This window comes from Aulonocara sp. 'chitande type north' Nkhata Bay, linkage group LG11 (assembly GCF_057382095.1).
Source record: "Aulonocara sp. 'chitande type north' Nkhata Bay isolate Kocher_YH1m ecotype deep benthic linkage group LG11, A_spYH_male_GT1.1, whole genome shotgun sequence".
NCBI lineage: Eukaryota > Metazoa > Chordata > Actinopteri > Cichliformes > Cichlidae > Aulonocara > Aulonocara sp. 'chitande type north' Nkhata Bay.
The window spans coordinates 28,731,510-28,753,038 of record NC_141354.1 but is presented as its reverse complement, the minus strand read 5'-3'; the positions used below and the strand labels follow the sequence as shown (position 1 = coordinate 28,753,038).

Here is a 21,529-nt window from a genome sequence, read left to right as displayed (position 1 = left end):
TCAAAACAGGTCACTATTGCAACTGAGAATAAAAACTTAAATAATAAATATATAAATTTATGTCAATAGAAAATTAGACGAACAAGGTTGTTCTGTTTAACTCTCGGGTATTTGGTTGTCTAGAGAAACATCAAAAGACGCCCATTGAAAGGTGAAGTTTGAAGGAATGTCAGGAACTCATTCTTAGATTGATTATTATGACCACAGGGCGCTTCATGTGTGAGTGGCCATTGTCAGGAAATTCAACATTGTCCAATTCAAGGCCACACATTTAATCTCTGTCTGGTCAATGAAAATAACAGACTGATCACACCTTACTTCCTAGGTTCCTTCCTGTAACGGAGACATTCTGAATTTGTCAGTAATTACATAAACAGTTCTTGCATCATCAGCCAGAAATATGAGAAATTACACAAGGCTATGCGTAATACACCACATTCCTCGGTTTTTACCACAGTTTTAGTCCAAAACTTTCTAACTTCCTTGTAACACGTGTGATAAGAATGACTACACACAAGTAGCAGAAACCCAAAAAGCAGAAGTTGGTGTGTCAGGACCAAGGTGTTGCAATCACAGCTGCAGGGTTCGCAGGTCCCTGTGGATTTACTTTGGTAACGAAAGAAGTTACATCCAGTCCTTCTCACTAAAATGCACAAAATACTTTGAAACATCCTCATAAACATCTGCAAAGAAGATTTGAATCACTGTTTACCAAACTGCACTGTTTACCTCATAGTTTATGGCTTCTTCTTTTCTGCCTTTGCTGGCATGTTACGGAGTTTGTTTTAACAACAACACATTAAATGCTTTGACAAGTCTCTTTTTACTTCACTAAAACCACTTAGTGAAGGAATTTAAGTTGTTCGGGTTAAACCAGATTGGTTTTTAAAGAGTCTGATGATAAGCTAAAGCAAAAAAATTAACTGTGCCTACGTGAGTAATATCAATAAGAAGATTGGTACTCAAGGTTTCTTAGCAGAATATTACAAAGCATCACACTGCCTCTGCAGGCCCAGCTTCTTACCAAAAGGTGTCCTCGCAGCTACCTTACTGGCTCTGTCTGTCTGGTAATATTCTGGTTGTAAGGTTGTAAATATTTTTGCAACAGGACTCAGCTCTCTTACTGTGTTATTGAAGAGCATACAGTGAGATTCAATTCAACTAGATAAACGATAACTAGAAAAACTAACATCCGTTTAAATATAAGATTCGTTTTTAGTACTTGGATGATTCCTTTGCAGTCAGTAAAGGCCTGAAGTCTAGAATCAATAGACACCAAATGGATTTTCTTTCATTTGAGATGCTCATCCAGGCCTTTACTGTAGCTGTTCTCAGTATTGCTTGCTTGGGGGTCTCTCTGCCTTAAGTCTTGTCTTCAAAAACTAAAATTCTACTACAATTATACAGAATTTCCTGGAGGAACCCACCCGAGGGATTAATAGCTTTATCTAATCTAATCTAAAAAGCATGCTCTGTTGGGTTGAGATCAGATGACTGAATTGATGAAGCTGTTTTCCTGCAGTCTGAGAGCAATGGGCCTTTTGTTAAAATAATATGGTACTGTGAGGTCTGTAAATTTACACAATGTGTAACAAGCGGGAACCACTAGATGTCAGCAGATAGCTGTCAGTTCTGCTTTCTTATCCTAACTATAGTGGCCAATGTAGGACAAACATGTTTTAGTCAGGCAAGAGATCAAAAACACAAAATTTAGAATGCCCCCCACAACAGCTGCAGCTGACCAACGTATTTCCACTACTGTTTAAAAAAAACAAAAAACAAATGCAATCAAGTAATGGTCAGTTAGATAGTTTTCAGTACTTTATGTTTTAATCCCAGAGTCACTTCAAAAACTCTGGCCACCTACCATCTGTAGTGAGTGTATTCAGATATGAAAGTGACTCTGGACCAGATTCACCCCAGAGCTTTTTTGCTATCTCTGAAAGGCTGTCAGTTCACTGTTTATCTCAGTTGTCAATGCCAGGTGAGAAGCATCCACCTGGCATTTACAGTTCAGTACAGAAACAACTTTAGTGAAGGTGACAAATGATCTTATGGCGCTCTGACAGTGGACTCATCTCTGTGCTCGTTCTGCTAGACCATAATATTCTATTACAGCGATTAGAGCATGCTGTAGGTATTACAGATAGTGCTGTGATAGTGTTGTATCATATCTAATGCACTCCAGTTTATTCATGTAAATGGAGAGTCTTCTTCACACACTGAGAGTAATTATGGAGTTCCACAGGTTTCCGTGCTGGGACCAATTGTCTTTACATTATACATGCTTCCCTTTAGGTAGCTCTATCAGAAGGCATAGCATACATTTTCACTGCTATGTGGATGACACCCAGCTTTATCTATCCATGAAGCCAGGAAACACACACCAATTAGTTAAACTGCAGGAATATCTTAAAGACAAAAAGATCTGGATGACCTCTAATTTTCTGTTTCTAATTTCAGATAAAACCAAGGTTATTATACTCTGCCCTGAAAATCTTAGAAATATGGTATCTAACCAGATTCTTACACTTGATGGCATTACCTTGGCCTCCAGTTACACTGTGAGGAACCTTGGAGTCATTTTAGACCAGGAAATGTCCTTCAGTGCACGTATTAAAAAATATGTAGGACTGCTTTGTTCCATTTGCACAACATCTCTAAAATTAGAAATATCCTGTCTCAGAGTGATGCTGAAAAACTAGTTCATGCATTTATTACTTCTAGGCTGGACTACTGTAATCGTTATCCGGTTGTTCAGTGATGACGCGACGAATCCTACTTCCGGGTCTAAAGTAGTCTGCGTTTAATATGGCTTTTGTGTTGTTAACATGTTTAATGTTTTGTATTTTCTTCTATTTGATCTCAAAAAGCTCCTAAAACAGTCAGTGATCCCTGTTGACCTCCCTCGGCTTTTATTACCGCTAATCATTTATTTAAGCTCAGTTTTTAAAACCTTAGGATGTAACTACAGCCCAGCCCATGAATGACTAACCTCGTATTGTGGATGGATTATCTCAGTTGTTCTCCTGGCTGAAGTTTGGTCCTTTTACAGCATCCTGCCATGCGATTACATTTGTTCCTGACCACCGAGAACACTCACGTTAACTTTTATCGAGTGGGAAAAAAGTTAGCTTGTTTATATTATGCTAACATAGCTGTGTTGCTAGCGGTCACGCAGCACATCATTATATACCAGCTAGCCCAACTTCAGTAACCCTACAAACGTCACTGCTGTTTAGTTTTCTGTCTTCATTTATGCTGGAAGTGATAACAGAGCTGTACGTTTTAATTTGTTTCCAAAACCCCGCAGTCAGGACATGCTATATTGTATTTAGATAGAAGCTAGCGAGCTAACTCCCTGCTAACTTCTAACTCCGTTAAATGTCATAAATTCCGTTTTCATGGATGCCTGGATGTTAAACTCAATTGTTACACCTGGTAGAGCAGAACACTGATCATTTTATTAAAGATGAAAGACTTTAGACAGTTTTTCAACTCTCAGTAATGCCATAGTGATCGTTTGATATATGGACCTGCAGCGGAGTTTAGACCCAGACACGGCTAGTGACGTCAGACTGAACAACCGGATTATCAGGATACCCTAAAAACTCCCTGAAAAACCTTCTGTTAATCCAAAATGCTGCAGTACGAGAAAGAGAGAGCATATTTCTCCTGTATTGGCTTCCCTTCATTGGCTCCCTGTTAAATCCAGAATTTAATTCAAAATACTGCTCCTCACATACAAGGTCTTAAATAATCAGGCCCCATCTTATCTTAATGAACCCACATTTCACTCTCGGACTGCGGGCTTGCTTGTGGTTCCTAGAGTATTTAAAAGTAGAGTGTGAGGCAGAGCTTTTAGCTTTCAGGCCTCTGATATTTGGAATCAGTTTCCAATATCTCCAATATTTCCAATAGTTTGTATTCGGGAGACAGATACTATCTATGCTTTTAAGATTAGGTTTAAAACTTTCCTTGTTGCCAAGCATATAGTTAGGCCTGGATCCGGTGTAGACTGCTAGGGGGATTCCCATGATGCATTGAATTGATTGATTGACTGATTAATTAATGTCTTTTGTCCTGTCTTCCTCCCCTCACCCTGGTCGCAGCAGATGGCTGCCCCTTCCTGAGCCTGGTTCTGTTGGAGGTTTCTTCCTGACAAAAGGGAGTTCTTTCTTCCCACTATCCCCAAAAGTGCTTGCTCATAAGGGGTCATATGATTGTTGGGTTGTTCTCTATATGTGTTATTGTATGGTTTAGCTTTTCATATAAAGCGCCTTGAGGTCACTGCTGTGTCTACTGTAAAAACTTCAGCCTCTCCTGTTGAGACGGACTACACCATGATGCTACTGCCACCATGCTTCACAAACACGAACATCTCTGATTGCTTTTGTGCAGCAACACATGTTCTGCACTGTTTGTCTTTACTGCGACGGGCCCGACTTACTAAACTAAAAAATGACCAGCAGATGGCAACAAAAATTAATATCATATGCATAGATTTAAGTTTTTAATGATTTTACTATTACCTACTGTGATTACCTTTAAAATTCTTAATTCATAACCTTTTTTAGTTAACGTTAACGTGATGACTTCACCACACAACTCAGTTTATCATATATTTTATATATTTAAAACTTATGAAGAAGGCATCATCAATACAATTATGTAGGGTAATATATTTTATTTTATAAATATACCACTTAATACAAAATGTAAAAATAGTGGTGAAAAAAACTTAGTATACCAGTTCTATTTTTCTTTTCCTTTTGAGTTTTTGTTTCATTTTTCCTTTGTAGTCCAGACCAAATTCAGCCCCCTGCTGGGATCAGGTTAATTTTGATATTTCACATCAAATAATCCTTATCCTGCCACATTGCTTTTGAACAACTGGGCCCTACGAACCCAACGGTATCCAGTTCACACTTGACAAAGAAAAGCATGAAATCTTTAAGTTAAAACAGCTGGAACAAGAAAATGAAGAACATATTGCACGATGCAGTTTCACATTAAGTCTATAAATAAATCAGCTTGTTAGAATAACTGAATGACTAGATTAATAAAATATATCTCTTTTATCCAAGCCCCAGATATATATTTTTAACATTTTCAGTAATATTAATAAAACATTTCACAATCAAGTAGACCTTCAAAACAGCAGCATCTCTGTCAACATGAACATTTACAGCCCACACTCTGAGAAATCTAAATAAATTAATTAAATCATTAGTTACATTGTTAATTTAGTTGTGATGTTTTATAAACAAAAGTCTTAAGTCATATGTTTTTTTTCCTTTTTTTGCTGAATATTTCTGAATTCTCCAGTCTAAATGCACAAATTATAAGTGTCTTCCCAGTTGGCAAACTCAAAATTGACTTTTTTCCATTTGCTGCCATCGTTTCTTAGATGATTCCACCTTCGGACAGTACCTCCAAACAGGTAGATTAACTTGTTGGCACCAATATCCGGCCTATACAATAATAACAAGAAGACAGAGTTAAAATGTATTGGTTTTAAATAACAATAATTTTGTGTTAATGTGTTAAAATTGCAGCTGCTACAAAGTGCGGTAGAGTTAGATGTGGAAATAATGACTGTTAGAGTGAACAGCTTGTTACCTACAGAGCAAGTAAAAGTTATTCCTTAAATGTACTTATATAATTGCTCAGGTTACAGATAGAGACATTAAGGAGGTCACGTTTGTCATGTTTCTCACTTGTAGTGTTCCGCTTGTAGAAAACAGCTCCACCGAGTACAAACACCAAACCCAGCAGCAGCCCTGCTACACCTATAGCAATCTTATTCTTCTCTGCCTCGGATGTTGGATCTGAAAACACATGTATCACTATATTACATTTCTAAACTGTGAATTTAATAAGTCTTATTTAATAACATCATAAACCAGGATGAGGTCCAAGAATAAGCTTCCTTTCACTGTCTTACCCCAGTCATAAAATTTGGGCTCCATGAGGCTGGCATGCTCCACCATGCAACTAATGTTCTCTCCAGGTTTGGGTATAATCTCCAGGTAGGAGTGAATCTGGTAGAGCCAGTTTCCGTTGGGTAGTTCATCAGTGGAAGTCACATTAGATGTTGCCTCCTTTCCGTCCCTCAGCCATGTCAGTTTGATTTGTTTGGGATAAAAGTTGTACGCGCTGCACATCAACATGCCTGGATGTTCACTTTCTGGTGACTCAGCTAACCTCAGCTTGACTGTGGGCTCAACTTGTGGAAAGAACAGACAGTCAGAACGATTTGGTATAAAATTAAATACCATCAATTAACACTGATTAGGCATTGCAGCAATAACACAGTTTCTGTAATGAGCCTTATATCCTTCTCTGGAGCTTCAGTTTTCCTGTAATCCTCTATTCCGATAGAAGATGGCGTGTTACCAGTCGGGCAAAAAGCAAAGCAAACCAATCAGATTTAAATGAAAAAAATTCACAAAGAAAGCACAACAAAGCACCCTCAAGTGCACTAAAGAGTAAACAGTTAAATATGTAGTATTAAAAATTAGGTCTCTGTCTTCTAAGCCCCTGTGAGTAAATTATTTGATAATTGACAAACATATTGATTTGCTCCTATTACAAAGACTTGGTTCCAGCAGATAGTTGAAATTAATCAAACCCCTGAGCAATACTAACTGTGAGAATCCTCAAAGCACAGACCAAAGAGGAGGAGTGGCAGCAATCTTCCACTAAAGCTTTGAATAGATCCAGATTTACAACTTCTTAGATTTCATTTGAAAGCAGAACTCTTAGCATTGTAAACTCTAATCGGAAAACTCAGTTTTATTTGCTGTTAACTATCATTCATATGGCCCTTACTCACAGTTCCTAGGTGAATTCTTAGACTTTCTAATTTAGTCCTCAGCTCTAATAAAATAATTATAGTAGGTCATTTTAATATCCATGTATATGCTGATAATGACCGTCTCAAAATTGCATTTAACCTGTTAGTAGACTCAATTCTCTCAAAATGTAAAAGACCCCACCCACCACATTAATCTGGATCGTGTGGGAAAGGTGGCATTAAACATTTAACAGTATTCCCAGTAAAACCCTCTGTTTGATTAAGCTTATAATTTGGGCTGGATCTTTTCACTCGGAACATTCCCTTATTTAATAAACTACGCTGCATCATTGCTTTCAGATCTTCAGGTTTATCTCTGGCTCTCTTCCACATTGTGTCTTTTGTCCTGGCTCTCTTCCCTCACCCCTGACTGTTCAGTGGTTGTCTGTTTTTTGGTATGTTTTTTCGAATTTTCGCTGATATTCCTCGCCATTCTGTCTCCTTGTTTCCTGGTCATGAATTCTGTTAGCTCTGTTGTTTCGACTAACTGTTTTATTTCGGGAACTGCTTTTTCTTTCGTGTCCTCTGAGCTGTTTACTTTCAGTCTAGGGTTTTCTCATTTCTCTAATTTGTCCATCCGTCTTCCTGCTCGTGACCAGGGTTAACAGAGGGACATCTTAATTCCTAAAATGCATCAAGAGGGCTGAAGAGCAGTAACTAAGCACGCAGGGTTGTTTCCTTTATGGAAGTGTTTTCACTTTCAACATTTAAAAGAGATGGCGCAGAAATCAGGAGAGATTTTCATTCATCAGTAATTCATCAGTTTGGAGTGTATAAGGAAGTTGAACACAGGGAGGTAATGATAACTCCACACAAATCCACAGGTTGGGTTAAAACTAGGAACCTTCTTTCTGTGAGGCGACAGTGCAAAACACCGCAGCACTGTTAGTAATTTTCAAAAACTTACCAGTCACAGGATTCAGTCACTGATTCAGTCACCAGCAATCTTTTTCTCACGTACTTAAAAAACATTTTAGGGAAAGTCCCTGTAGAGCACCAAGCTGTTACCTAGTGCTTTATTGATATCACAGAAATAAGAAGTGTAACTATCAATGGCTGCTGGAATCTAAAATATCATTAGAGTTTCAGAGTTTTTCTATGCTCACCTGGTCTTGAAAGCACATCAAACACTAGCGGGACGTTGGTTCTGCACTTCTGTTCGTTCTTTTTTTCTTGTTCCAAGAAACGTTGGTTTTTGTTGAGTTCATCTGCAATTTCTTTCATTTTCTCTGTGTAGCCGACATATTTCCCCAAAGTGCTGTTGTACTGACCCTGAAGCACCTTATTAAAGTAGAGCTGTGCCAGATAAACAACATCATCTTTGGAAGTAAACAGGCAACGGACCACACCGTAACCAAAGTAAGCATCTGTAACACAAAGTCAACAATTAGCTGATGCTGAAATGCTCATGTGTGTTGTCTTCTCACACACAACGCAAGCGCCAGTTCGACAATCTTAAACGTTAGCTTGTGTTTACTAAATAACACAAATGAATCAAACGTCTTTTTTATTTTTACTGTAAGACCGATAAACAGCTATTATCTTGAAGTTACCTACCTGCTCTTGAAAATAAGAGGAACACACTTGTTAGCAGTAAAGTGCAGCGAATATGCATGGTGAAAAAATAGGAATCACGAATGAAAATAGGAAGAAGTCTGATCTTGTTGCAGAAGGAAGTGAATCGCCAGATTGAGCAACAGTATTGTTATGCAGGCTTTTAGTAGGCGTGGTGCTCTGTGGGACATGATTTACTTCTATTGTCGGATTTGTGCAGACAGTAAAGCTTTTTTTAAACACAGACAAGCCGTAATTTTTATGTAATATCCACAGTTAACCCTGATTTGTTTGAATTACTAAACACAACCCAAAACAAGTATTTCTCCAGTCTGAAGTTACTAAAAAGATTTATATTTGATTTTATTAAACTTATTGGTTTTGCATTTATCTGAACACTAGCAGGCTAGCAGCTTATATCTATATCTATAGCATATCAGGAAATATGTTTTTATTTATTTGTAATAATACTGATTTTAATGGCCGATGTGTTTATTTAATGGGACATCAGAGCTTTACGGGTTTTGGAACCAAAGATAAAGAGCTGAAAGACAACAGTCATTTTTTTCAACAAAGATTTCTTTATTTTGCTGGTATAGAAAAGAAGATTAAATAACAATCAAAGTTACATAAACAATAAAGGTGGTGTTTGGTTACAGACAAAAATTAGCTTCATTGCCCAGCTATGGCAAACTATATTTATTGTGCATATAATGCAAACATATTAATCCAGTCTTCACTACTTGAGAAAACCTTGTTGCATTTTACTGCTGCCTCCTAGAGACTCTGTTTTAGCACATTTTATTTAAAATTCATAATAACAAGCTACTTCTCACTGCTTTTGTGTCTGAAGCACAGCCAGCAACTCCATATCTCTTACTTGGCAAACTTTTCTGCCCTTCCTGACACAACCCCCAAGGGATTTGTGTCTCATGCCAGGATCAAACCAGAGATCTTCTGCTTGTTAGAAGAATGTGCAAACCACTACACTGCAGAGCTACTACTGCAGAAAATGACTACATGTTAACTAAAAGTGCTGCAACACCCCAAGCAAACAGCAGCAATTTAAATAAGGAAATAAAAAGTCAAATGGCCTTTTGAATTTCCTGTGTGAATCTGAAACACTTCTCACAATAAAGACTGGATGTGATTAGTGGATACTGTTTCATTACAGTTAATTTTAAACCTTTGGACTGACCTAATTGTTGAATTGTGCCCCAGTTTTGTTGTTTATTTGTGTGATTTTCATGTGTGGAATCTCTAAGATAGATATTGTTTTTTGTTTTCAAGTCCTTTTACAATTAAAAATGTTCCCGTTGCCACTCCCAGCAGGCCCAGAGTCAGGCCCACTGCACAGAAAACATCCAGTCCATGACTTTCATGGCTTTTCATTATTTCTGTTTCTGCAGAAGAAGAAAAAAAAGAACATAATTACTGACTACAGTAAACAAATCTTTTCATTTTATTTTTATTCATTAGGGCAAATATTTACCCCAGATTCTTGTTTGGGGTGTCTCCAGTGCCGAGTGCTCCACGGTGCAGCTGTAAATGTCGCCCTCGCTTGGAGTGAACACCAGAGTTGAGAACTGGTGGAAGGTTTGATCTTTATTGGGAAAATACCGACTGAGCAACACCCCCTCAGACACTGGATGACCATTTTTGGTCCAAGTAACATTGATGTCAGGTGGATAGAAGTAATTCACAAAGCAGATCAGGCTGTTTTCAACTCCCAGCTCGACTTCATCTGCAGGGTAAAGAATGCTTGCGGGGGGGTCTGTGGTAGGATCAAACACAATTAACATCATCAGATCTTATCAGCAATGTTACAACATGAAGTTAACACAAGAATAAAAATCCTTTACCTTTATCTTCAGGTGGATTTTTTTCCTCTACTGTCCAGTATGACAGAAGTGCTGGACATGCTCTCTTGGCTTTTTGTGCATTGTTATATACATTCAAATTCTGAAATGTTTCACTTGGGTTAAATATAAAATACCGGGGCACCGTGTATACAACTTCATGTCTTTCGAAATCTGTATACATAAGCTCCTCAGCATCAAATTCAAACTGTGCCTCAGTTCTCCCATCAACAAAGCAGGCCACGACATAGGTAATTTCATGTGAAACTGAGAAAAAAGACAAAAAAATGCAAACAAGAGAATAACAATAAATGTATTAGTATGAACAGAATAGAACAGAATAGCCCTTTATTTTCACTGTACATAAAATATAAAGAGTAAGACAGGAGTATTAAATAACAAACTAAAGGAAAATAAAGGAAACATGTAACACATTTCATAACATCAAATCATGTGTTTCCAGAGTGTCCGGCTTGTAATGCAGGTTAACGCATGAATGAACCCAGGTGGAAGCACAATCCTAACCTCATGCAGTGCAGTTAATGATCTAATATAATACTACACAGAAAAATAGGACTGCATCACGAAGAGCAGTGATGAAATACATGCCAGTGAAGCTGGGGTGTTATTGTTAACCTCACAGTAGTATTAGTGAACAAGAAAATTCAAGTTACCAGATGACTTGAGAAGGAGACAAATTGAGAAAATTCAAACATACATTGAATAGTATGAGTTTATAGTAAAGGAGTAAATTAGAAATTCATCCTTACTTTGAGAGAAGACGCAGAAGCTGTTGAGCAGCAGGATAATGAGAGCAGAGCGCCTCATGTGTGAGCTGCAGGTGGCCATCATTGGAAATTCCCCCACTGGTCCAAACTGAACAAAATGCAAACTACGATCTCTTTCAGGGTCAGTTAACAATAAAGCCCAGCTACACCTTCTTAACACATGACCACTGATGGTAATGCAGCAGTCTAACCGGTTGAACAGGCGAGATACCTCAGAGAGATCGTTTGCCAGTAGCTACATAACTTTCGTGCATTCAGCTTATAGTGCAGTTTTGTTTTCTTTTTTTTGACGGTTCCTCTTTTTTGAGGAAACTAAACATGTGACCCATCTTAGAACAAAAACCTCAGAATGAGCTTCAACAGCAGGATAAGGAAGCCGGAAAGTATTGAAATGTGGAGCAGAACTGCGGTAAAGCCGAAAAGATGGTGTAAAAACTTTCATAACATCATGTGAATTTCGGAGGCAACTTTTCTGTATGACGGTGAAGACCTTGCTTATAAACACACACACACATGCGCGCACACACATATGGGTATAAAATCCTTTCCCTCTTGTAGTTTAGAGAGAAAAATCTGTGTCTCCTATACTCCTAAATTGTGGTTCTCATTTAATAATAATGAAACGATGATGGTTTTATCCACGTTAAGCCACAGAAATCTGTACGTTTGAATTTTTTAAGTATACAGAAGTAGTAAAAACCCTGAAAGCAGAAGTGGTGTATAATGAATGAAGTGAGTGTCCACAGTTGCAGGGTTCACAGGTCCCTGTGGATTTCTCATGTTCTCACTAAAATGCCCTGTGTACTTTCAGACACACTGGAGGCATTTCCATTTTTCTTAAATATTTCCAAAGGAGATCTGTAGTGAACTTTCCTTTCACTGCAGTGTTACGTCATGGTTTCTGGCTGCTTCTTCTCTGCCTTTGTCGGTTTTTTGTTGACTTTGATGGAACAGCTGATCCAGTGATTACTGACAAACCTGACTGCAATTAGCCTAAAGTCTGTTCCTTTTTTAAAAAAGTTTACTTCCTTGAAAACATTTCCAAGCAACAGCAGAGTTACGTTTTTAAGTTTAACCAGCTTACAGTGTTTTATAGTGAATAGTAATAAGTTAAAGCAAAAGAAATTCTTTTTTTTTTTTTTTTTTTTTTTCAAAAAAAAAAAAAAAACAAAAAAAAACCAACAAAAAAAAACAAAAAAAAAAACAAAAAAAACAAAAAACAAAAAACAAAAAAAAAAAAAAAGCAAAAGAAATTCTTATTGGAGCTCTTCATTGAATTTTTTTCTTTATTTTTGGACTTGCTGTTTCAGAACAAAGACATCAAACAAATCATTCCCGAACTATATTTTCGGTGTGACAGGGTGTGTCATCCTGGACAGAATTCACTGCCAACAGCGAATGTTATTGACTGACAGTAAATGCTCTGCATCAATGTTTAATCTACATTAAGGATCAAAGTAACATCCACATGACTGGTTTTCTGGCTGAATATTACATTGTATCACTGCCCCTGTTGGCTAGTCTTCCTACTATAACGTATCAAGTTTTTACAATAAGGAAATTTGTATTTATGTATGAATTATTTGTATATTTTCTAACTGGGGACAGCTTGTTTTATTTGCAAAAAGCACATTATTTTTCACTCAGCAGCCTTTTTATAAGGTATAACTTACTAGTATCACATCGCCTTCAGAGCTGCTTTAATGTTTGATGGCACAGATGCCTCAGAGAATTTCCTGATCCACCACATACCAAAGGTTCTCTTTTGGATTGACATCTATTCACTTGGAGGCCATTTGAGGACAGTGAACTAAATTTTGTGTTCAAGAAAACAGTTTGAGATGATCTCAGCTTTGTGACATGGTGTGTTATCCTGGTGGAAGCAGCCAGCAGAAGGTACACCATGGTTATACTGTTGGAAAAATATCACAAGCATTGTTACACCACCAGCAGGCTGAACTGTTGATACAAGGTAGGGTGGATCCAGGCTTTCATGTTTTTTACACCACGTTCTGACTCTACCATCTGAATTTTGCAGCAGAAATCAACTCATCAGACCAGGCAGCAGTTTTCAAATCTTCTATTGTCCACTTTTGAGCCTGTAAGAACTGTTCCTGTTCTTAACTGACAGGTGTGGTACTCGGTGTGGGCTTCTGCTGCTGCAGTGCTTTTTGTTTTGCAAACCTCGGTTGTATCGAGTGGTTATTTTAGTTACTGAGGCCTTCCTATGAGCCCAAAGCCATTCTGTTCTCAACCTCTAACATCTACAAAACATTTAAACCCAAAGAACTGGCGCTGATTGGATATTTTCTCTTTTTCAGACCATCCTCTGTAAAACCCCAGAGACAGTTGGAAAAATCTCAGTACATCAATAGTTTTTGAAGTACTCAAGTTGGTTAAATCACCTGTTTCCCTTTTGATTTAACCATGTTTACATGCCTAAGTGCATTAAGATGCTGCCATGTGATTAGTGATTATTATGCCCTTACTGCCCATTTCCTGTTTTCACCCCGCAGTGCTTTACAGCTGCCATTTTCGACATGTGCTGAAGGTTTACCTGCATTAACTGATTTTTTGGCCACTTGAGGGCGGTAGAGTAAGGTAAAAAAAACAAAACATCATATTACATTCACTTTTTAAATTCTTCTTTCCAAAGTGAAGCAGACAGGAAACAGTACACAGCTGTTTGCTGGTGGAAGCTCAGCTGATGTGATTCAGAGTTTGGATCAAGTTTACAGTGTGAGGAGAAAATGTGGATGATGTGAGTCTCTGTGCCTCTGTGAAAAGCTCAGACGGCAGTTTAAGGACAAGCAAGTCGACCACAACGTTTTACATAATCAGAACCAAAATCTCAGTGAAATCCAAAAGGCTGCTCCGACTCAAAGTGTGTCATCGGGGTATAAAACCTGCAGAAAAAAGAAAAAGAGATTTATTATAGTCTGGTAGATGTTTCCACATCTGTTTCAAAGTGATGGAAAAATAACTGTTAAATATAAACATCTACCTCGGTTGTTGACACCATGACCCGCCCTGCAGAAAGGTTCAACGTTTTTATCATTAAATCTTATCACAAGTATTGTTTTATGTTTATTAGAAAGAATCTCTCACCACTGGATTTCTTCTTGTAGTAAATGAGCCCAGCAACTGAAAACACCAAACCCAGCAGCAGCCCTGCTGCACCAACAGTAATCTTATCTCTCCCTGAGTCAGGCGATGGTTCTGAAAACACATTTATCAGCAGCAGCAGATTACATCTACATATTTTAGACTGATATATATCAAATATATGAATCATGAGTCAATCAGATGACAATACTTTTACTTTATTAATAACTCTAAAGTGCATTAGACTACAATGTGTTGTACATTCATGCAGTATTTTATTAATCTTCCTCATGTGGATGGCCAGTTTAGAAGTACCAGCTGACCTAGAGTAACATGCTTGTCTTTGGACTTGAAGAGGAAGCTGGAGTAACTAGAGGAAGCCCACACACGCACAGGGAGAAACTGCATACAGAAAGGCCTGGCCAACCAGGAGTTTCAAACCAGGAACCTGCTTGCTGTGAGGTGACAGTGTTAACCACATCACTGCTATGTCGCTAAATCCTCTCGGCCGTTTTTAATGTGTGGCAAAATCAGCCTTCTACTCTGTGAATTCCTCGTTGATGTTTTCTCATAAAATGTCAAATTGAATACATGCTGAAAAATGTTGATTGTATAGATCCAAGAATAACGCAAAGTCACATTTGAATGATTATCAATTTGACTTGACTGAAAATACCGGTAGAAAAATGTATTTAAATCATTTGGAGTAAATGTAAGTGGAATTTACTTATTATTAAGTAAATTTGCTTTAAGATAACATGTCCAAAATAGCATGAAACACCTTTTATAACATCTCTTGTCTTAAGCTGACAAGTTTCTTGTTTTACGCAAACAAAAAGCAGAAAATTTTCATTTGGTTCAGTTGTATTTAGTATCAGCTAACTATATTTTATGTTTAAGCTCTCACTGAGTTGATTTAGATGTGCAAACCTGTAAATGAAGTAACTAATGAAATACTGTGTAATTTTCAAATCTAAAGCTCAGATACAGGTGGCATTAAATACTCTCTTACCCCAGTCATATATCAGGGGCTTCATGAGGCTTGCATGCTCCACCATACATGAGATTTTTTCCTCAGGTGTGGGTGTATACTCCAAGTAGGAATGGATCTGGTAGAGCCAGTTTCCATTTGGCAGCTCCTCAGTGGAAGTCACATCAGTTGTTGTCTGCTTTCCGTCTCTGAGCCACGTTAGTTTGATTTGTTTTGGGTAAAAGTTGTACGCGCTGCAGACGAGCATGCTTGGATGTCTGCTGTCTGCTGCATCCACAGACCTCAGCCAAATGTAGGGCTCGACTAGAGGAAACATACAAGTCATTAAAACAAAACTTGACTTTCTTTGTAGAAAGTAAGAAAGAGAGACAGTTTTGAGATAATTGCTGTGATGTTTTGTGAAAATTACCTGAATTCTGGAGCTCAATCAGTGGGACATTTCTTTTGCAAAGGTTTGATTTCCATACCTCATGTTTCATAAAGCCCTGGTCACCGTTGAGCTTATCTGCAAATTCTATTCCGTTCTTTGTGTAACCGACTACTTTCCCCACACTGCTGTTGTATTGGCATTCTAGCACCTTATTAAAGTAAAACTGCTCCACGTACATGGCATCGTGGCCGTCAGGGGAAGTAAACTGGCAATGAGCCACATAATATCCAAAGAGAGCGCCTGAAAAATGTTTTCCAACAAACAGTAGTTAATATGGCTAGTTAAATGTATATCCTATCATCACACATCACATGCTACAGCTAAACAGATAGCTGCTAAGTAGCTATTTGAGTCTGTTGTATCACTTTGATCAGCAGTATAAATAAAAAGTCTAACTTACCTTCTGTGGAAAAGACGAGCAAAAGCACAAAGAAAGGAAGAAAACTGTGAGTATGAGACATGCTGTCTGGTAAATAAGAGTAGAGTGACTGAATCATCACACCTAGACAGCAGTGGTTAAAGTTGGCACTGAGTTGTAAAAATCAGGAAGTTGAGTTCCTGAAATGTATTGTTTTGATTTCAGTGCTCTTGTTGTTACTGGGTACCTCCCCAGTTATTTTGCAAAAAATCTCAGATTACCAATGAAAAAAAAAAAAAAGAAGTAAAAAAAAAAACACATTTGGTTAAAAATCAGGGAAGTAAAGATTTTGAACCAGCATTTTTTTCATGGTGCCACTTCAGTCAAATTGAGTGCTCAGAATTTTTTGTGGATCATGACTATACAGTCATTACACAAACAAAACAGAACATTACACATTACTAGTAAAGCAAGTTTTGTATTGGTAGAATATAGTATTTATGTAAAACACAAAAAGAAACACACAGAATACAAAAAGCTTTGAATCACTTTATCATGTTTTTGTATAAAAAATGTAATTAAATATATGTATATGCAAAGTATAAACAAAAATAACAGTTATAGTTTTATAAGAACCACAATCTCTACAAGTTATGTGGTTAATATATCAAAGAAGACAAAATCAAAAATACAACTGATTTACATGATGTACATCGAAGTTTATTAAACACTGTATACATTGTACAAACTCACATTTAGTCTCTATCACATCTTGAGTTACTGGATTTGTTTTGTGTGTGTTAACTTTATTGGCTTTAAATGGTACTGTGCAGAAATAATATAGTATTTGTTTATCATATGCTGACTATATTTAACCTCACAGAAGTTACTGTCGTTGGTGTCCCTTTACAAAGAAAAATACTCCGACTGTGACTCCCAGTAAGCCCAGACTCAATCCCACTCCACAGAAAATAGCTGGTCCAAGACTTTGATCACTGTTCATGACCTCAGCTTCTGTAGAGAAAGTTAAAGACAATATAAGTCATTACAGACACAATGAAATTTCTGTTTTTAGTGACTTCATAAGGTCAAATATTTACCCCAGATTCTTGTTTTGGGTGTCTCCAGTGCCGAGTGCTCCACAGTGCAGCTGTAAAAGTCTCCTTCACTTGGTGTGAATGTCAGAGTGGAAAACTGGTGGAAGGTTTGATCTTTATTAGGGAAATATCGACTGAGTGACACCCCCGTGGACACCGGATGGCCATTTTTGGTCCAAGTAACATTGATGGAAGGTGGGTAGAAGTGATTCACAAAGCAGATCAGGCTGTTTTCTACTCCCAGCTCAACTTTGTCAGAAGAGAAGAGGACGATCTCTGGAGGGTCTAGAGGAGGTAAAAACACAAGTAAAACTTTCTTCAGCATTTTCTCAATCATGTCTGTACAGAGATTGATGCAGAGGTTGATTTACCTTTTTCTTCTGGCACATACTTCTCTTCCATTTCAGCAATTTTTGTAATTAGTAAACACCAGTTCCTGTTGTCCAAAGCATCTTCAAGGATACTCAAACCCACCAAAACATGACTCGGATCGGGAAAAATAAAATTGGGAACGGTGTAGACAATCTCTTTTTTTGGGAAATCGGCATATAAAAACTCTTCGCCATCAAACTCAAACTGAACCTCTGTCAGGCCTTGGACGAAACAGCCCACTACGTAGGTCATTTCATGGGGAACTGGAAAAAAAAAACTGTGGTTACAACTTAAAAGTATAGATGTCAAGTCATATGACTGCTAATATGTACAGTTTATGTCTAATAATGTCTTTTCAGGCATTTGCATTCTTGAGTAACAGAAACAAAAAATGACTATGGGTGCTTAACATGTCTCAACACATGAACTGCATGCTCCAGAACAAACAAGTTGCAATAGATTGTTAGCTTAAAACTTACTTACTCTGTGAGAAGACACAGAAGTTGTTGAGTATGAGGATTAAGAGAGGAGCGTGCTTCATATCTGTTGTGTGATGTGACATCAGTGACAGCAGACTGAGTGGTTCAGTATTGGTTTTAACTTTACCACTGCTGCCAACAGGGAACTTCACAGTGAGTCATATGACCAGACCAGGTCCTGGGGTGGAGTAAAACAAAGGAGTAACTGGAGAAAATTCCAATTAAATTTGTTCTGTGAGCTGTTCTTTGTGGATTTAACCAACTGAATTCAAGAAGATATCAGCAGAACCCTATGGCTGATTTCCTGCCACTACACACTATAAAACCAATATAATAGGTAGAATTTAGTGAGTGTAAATAAGACCCTAGATGTGATCAATCCTTTGAATAACAAAAAGTTAGCATACTTTAATTTGTTTTGCAAGACATTTCACGTTAAACATAGTCAACACATCATGTATGGATCCAACATCTAATTTTAAAAAATCTAAAAAAAGTTTTGATTAACCTACTTAATCAAATTTCACTTGTGAACCTGGGCTTTTTTTTTTTATAATCTCTCACCTTCTTCTTTCATCCTCCCCTTCCTACATGTTTCTCCATCTCTGAACACGACACATTGGCATTTTTGACTCCTTGGGAAATACAGCAACTGTGACAAACTGCAAAGAAACAGTTTGTTTGTTCGCTCATATTTGTTGAAGTCTTTGAAAATTTGCATTTGAAATTACATGACAAAATGTGACTCCATTTATGCTGACATACCAATGCAACTTTATATAAAGATAGCTAGACAGAAAGGGGGGGGGGGGGATTCTTATTACATAAACGTGGCAAGAAAGCAAAGGCAACTACAAGTTTCTCGGGAAAACAACAGCTACATTTATCCTCTGTTTAATTTCCTTATACTAGACTTCCTCTACTATACTAAGATTTCAAAAAATTATTTTCGTTTCAGACTGGTTCAACTGCTTTATTTATCAGAATTACCGAGGGTGTGTCTGTCTGGAGTCTGTTGCGATCTGGGTAACTGATCTAACCAGGTGTCCCAACCGTTTCTCCACATTTGATCTTCACTTTTTGTTTCCTACAGTTTGTCCTGTCAAGTTTCGGCTGAATAATTACCTAAGCTTTGGAATAATCTTCCTCTTCACAATAGGCAATCGACATCAGTGATGGTTTTTAAATCCAGATTGAAAACGCATTTTTAATCACTGGCTTTTGACTCAGTGGTTGACTGACTTGCACTTACTTATATTTTATTGTTTTCACTATGTTTGTTATTTTATCGTATTTATTATTCTTATGGTATCTATTATGTTTCTATTGTTCAGCACTTTGGTCGGCCTTGTGTGTTTTTAAAGTGCTATATAAATAAACGATGATGATGATGATGAATAATTAGCTATAAAATCAAATGTAAAGTTAGGATACAGCTTTATCTGATCAAAGTTCTTACTGGCAAAATGAACACTGACAAAATGTATAGATTTAATTTCAAACTTTATTCTTTCTTTGATGTGATGATGCCAAAGTGGCACAAACTGATCAAATTGCTCTGTTTTTCTTCCTGTTTTTATATGTAAAGATGTTACGATGGTGACTTACTCTCTTAACTCAGAATGAACATACTCACAAGTTGATTGAATTTACTCCAATCACTGTTCTGGATCAGGAAACTCAGAGTTCCCATTTGTTGAACAGGTGATATGACCAATCTGTTGCCATGTCATCAGACCTGCAGCTAAATACTTTGTACACCTGAGTGAAGAGGAGCAGAGCTGTCAGCTTATCACCACCTGGTGGAGAGTTTGATCTGCCTTTGAACTCCAAATGACAAAAAAATTCTCCTGCATGCTCGCGGACATGAAGCCGAGAAAGCCATAACTAAACATAATCTGTGATCAGGGTGTCCCAGGGCAATGTTTTGAAGGACACTGTAAGAGTGTTTGTGTCCACCTGACGTAGCACCAAGTATTTCAACTGGGCTTTGCATGTTAAAAGAATATTAAATTGAGTCAGTTACTAGAGGCTATTGGCACAAAAAGCAAATATGCAGCATGAGGACTTTGACTATTTTGGCTCAAATACAGTAGTACTTAATCTATTCAACTATGTACATGTTTTATATTTTCTACAGAAAAACTGGGCACTAAATAGTGATTAGATGGTGAGGAAACCTCTAGATCTTAATATACTGGCTGTTGAGCAAAAGGCTAATGCACTGATAACAGCTCAGCCCCATACTATTCAGTGTCCCAGTGTGTCATGACAAACTGACAGAGTCTGCAACACAAACAAAGTGAAATATGATTAATGCAAATATATATTTTTATTCATAGCTGTGACATGATTCAGTCCACCAGCAATATATATCAGATTTCCAGTAAAAACATACGAAGGGTCACTGTTGGATGTGGAATTTGGATATTTACAGAAAGGTCTTGAGTCACCCTATGTTTCTTCATATTTCGCTGGAAAAATGCATTTATTGAAACATGCAAACATGAATGAAAACATTGTACATAAAATTACTTAAAGTAGTCTTCCAGGTGTCTTGTATTTCACTCTTCTGTTGATGTTGGCTGTCTCTTGTTTTGTTGTATGCCTATAATACCGTATAATCGTTTGCATTTTTTCATGAAAAAGAAAGAAAAAAAGACGAAATTTAATTTTTATAACAGGCTGGTTATGACAAAGTGCCCAAAGATGGAGGAGTATTACTCAAGTCTGGGTACATGGAAGCAAAATAAAGAAATGAAACACTGAAAATGTTTGCACAGTGCTGTGCATAAGGTGAAGACTAGATGTTAGGGTCAAAGTGCACAGAAAATCTATTTTCCGAATATTTTAATATTGAAACTGTATTTCTAGAGTCACTGTTACATTTAGTTATTGAATTTAAACTGCTAGAAATTTATATTTCTTTCCATCCCCCCCCCCCATAAAATTAAAAAAAAAAATTCATTGTTGCCCCTTGTAAGCTTTTTTCTGTTCCTAGAAAGTAAAAGTTGTAAAAACTTTGGCTGGCAGGTGGAGGCGCTGGAGGTCCGTGGACGGTGGTGGTGCTGCGTGTGGGAGAAGCCGCCTGTTGGTGCCGTTCTGGGGCATGTGGCTCAGAGGAATGGGGCCGTCTTCCACCCTGACCCATCGATGAGAAAAAAAGAAAAAAGGCGACCGAGAGGGGGATGCACAGCGGGGCAGGAGAAAGGCAGCTTTACAGGCGGAAAATCGTGGCTGCTGAAGCTGCTGAACATGGAGAGTCGCCTGGTTTGTAGGATAAGCGGTGCCGTAGGGGAACAGTGAGTTTTTAGCAGACACGGGTTTGATTTCCACTTTGTTCCTCGAGCCGTTTGCGTTGTTAAACACATCTGCAACGATGCGGGCTGTGGACCGGAGCAGGACCGCCGCGATTTTACTCTGCCTTTTCGGATACCTTTTCTCCAAAGCTGCGACCAAAACATTACAGGAGGACACGGCTACACAAGGTAAGAAGTGCGTGTGAGGTGTTTTGCCAGAGAAAGCGGCTCGTTGACTGTTGTGGAGGCCAAACGGTGCCGCTAGCAGCTCGGATGCTGATGTGATCTAAACTTGGCTAACGTTAGCGAGTAAGCTAACGGAGAGCGAAAACTTCTCC

The 21,529-nt window shown here is 37.8% G+C and overlaps 5 protein-coding genes across 7 annotated transcripts in view; 1 reads left to right on the top strand and 4 right to left on the bottom strand.

Annotated features, from left to right (window-relative positions):
- Nucleotides 1–21,529, top strand: part of fam171a1 (family with sequence similarity 171 member A1) — a 59,852-nt gene that overhangs the window by 10,525 nt on the left and 27,798 nt on the right. For 2 of the 3 annotated variants that reach the window (XM_086311818.1, XM_086311817.1), the window contains exon 2: nucleotides 20,926–21,380. The exons of the other annotated variant lie outside the window; for it this stretch is intronic. In XM_086311818.1, the coding sequence (XP_086167944.1) occupies nucleotides 21,272–21,380 (109 nt within the window). In that variant the 5' untranslated portion in view covers nucleotides 20,926–21,271. The remainder of the gene's footprint in view (nucleotides 1–20,925; nucleotides 21,381–21,529) is intronic. 3 annotated transcript variants of the gene reach the window in all.
- LOC147319308 (H-2 class II histocompatibility antigen, E-S beta chain-like) lies at nucleotides 4,680–8,561 on the bottom strand. The gene is made up of 5 exons (XM_086311829.1): nucleotides 8,417–8,561; nucleotides 7,966–8,226; nucleotides 5,948–6,229; nucleotides 5,721–5,831; nucleotides 4,680–5,474 (listed from the first exon to the last, which is right to left on the bottom strand). The coding sequence occupies exons 1-5, from the start codon at nucleotides 8,472–8,474 to the stop codon at nucleotides 5,449–5,451; spliced, it is 738 nt and encodes a 245-aa protein (XP_086167955.1). The 5' UTR covers nucleotides 8,475–8,561; the 3' UTR covers nucleotides 4,680–5,448.
- LOC147319307 (H-2 class II histocompatibility antigen, A-U alpha chain-like) lies at nucleotides 8,975–11,337 on the bottom strand. Its single transcript, XM_086311816.1, has 4 exons — nucleotides 11,043–11,337; nucleotides 10,276–10,539; nucleotides 9,906–10,187; nucleotides 8,975–9,816 (listed from the first exon to the last, which is right to left on the bottom strand). The coding sequence occupies exons 1-4, from the start codon at nucleotides 11,122–11,124 to the stop codon at nucleotides 9,674–9,676; spliced, it is 771 nt and encodes a 256-aa protein (XP_086167942.1). The 5' UTR covers nucleotides 11,125–11,337; the 3' UTR covers nucleotides 8,975–9,673.
- LOC147319306 (rano class II histocompatibility antigen, A beta chain-like) lies at nucleotides 12,131–16,131 on the bottom strand. The gene is made up of 6 exons (XM_086311824.1): nucleotides 15,987–16,131; nucleotides 15,566–15,826; nucleotides 15,178–15,459; nucleotides 14,169–14,279; nucleotides 14,065–14,090; nucleotides 12,131–13,966 (listed from the first exon to the last, which is right to left on the bottom strand). Exons 1-6 carry the CDS (start codon nucleotides 16,081–16,083, stop codon nucleotides 13,940–13,942), a joined length of 804 nt encoding a protein of 267 aa, XP_086167950.1. The 5' UTR covers nucleotides 16,084–16,131; the 3' UTR covers nucleotides 12,131–13,939.
- Nucleotides 16,608–18,050, bottom strand: LOC147319305 (H-2 class II histocompatibility antigen, A-U alpha chain-like). Its single transcript, XM_086311826.1, has 4 exons — nucleotides 17,897–18,050; nucleotides 17,413–17,676; nucleotides 17,045–17,326; nucleotides 16,608–16,958 (listed from the first exon to the last, which is right to left on the bottom strand). Exons 1-4 carry the CDS (start codon nucleotides 17,973–17,975, stop codon nucleotides 16,831–16,833), a joined length of 753 nt encoding a protein of 250 aa, XP_086167952.1. The 5' UTR covers nucleotides 17,976–18,050; the 3' UTR covers nucleotides 16,608–16,830.

Bases quoted from the DNA above. Each gene is read 5' to 3' on its own strand.
- LOC147319307 (XM_086311816.1), bottom strand. From the start codon at position 11,124: ATGATGGCCACCTGCAGCTCACACATGAGGCGCTCTGCTCTCATTATC. The intron at 10,540-11,042 runs GTAAGGATGAAT...CTTTTTTCTCAG, and splicing joins CTTCTGCGTCTTCTCTCAAA to TTTCACATGAAATTACCTAT. The intron at 10,188-10,275 runs GTAAAGGATTTT...ATCCTACCACAG, and splicing joins AAATCCACCTGAAGATAAAG to ACCCCCCCGCAAGCATTCTT.
- LOC147319308 (XM_086311829.1), bottom strand. From the start codon at position 8,474: ATGCATATTCGCTGCACTTTACTGCTAACAAGTGTGTTCCTCTTATTT. The intron at 8,227-8,416 runs GTAGGTAACTTC...TTTGTGTTACAG, and splicing joins CCTCTTATTTTCAAGAGCAG to ATGCTTACTTTGGTTACGGT. The intron at 5,832-5,947 runs GTAAGACAGTGA...ATGTGTTTTCAG, and splicing joins GCCCAAATTTTATGACTGGG to ATCCAACATCCGAGGCAGAG.
- LOC147319306 (XM_086311824.1), bottom strand. From the start codon at position 16,083: ATGATTCAGTCACTCTACTCTTATTTACCAGACAGCATGTCTCATACT. The intron at 14,280-15,177 runs GTAAGAGAGTAT...ATGTGTTTTCAG, and splicing joins GCCCCTGATATATGACTGGG to AACCATCGCCTGACTCAGGG. The intron at 13,967-14,064 runs GTAGATGTTTAT...TTTTTTCTGCAG, and splicing joins TCATGGTGTCAACAACCGAG to GTTTTATACCCCGATGACAC.
- LOC147319305 (XM_086311826.1), bottom strand. From the start codon at position 17,975: ATGTCACATCACACAACAGATATGAAGCACGCTCCTCTCTTAATCCTC. The intron at 17,677-17,896 runs GTAAGTAAGTTT...TTTTTTTTCCAG, and splicing joins CTTCTGTGTCTTCTCACAGA to TTCCCCATGAAATGACCTAC. The intron at 17,327-17,412 runs GTAAATCAACCT...TACCTCCTCTAG, and splicing joins GTATGTGCCAGAAGAAAAAG to ACCCTCCAGAGATCGTCCTC.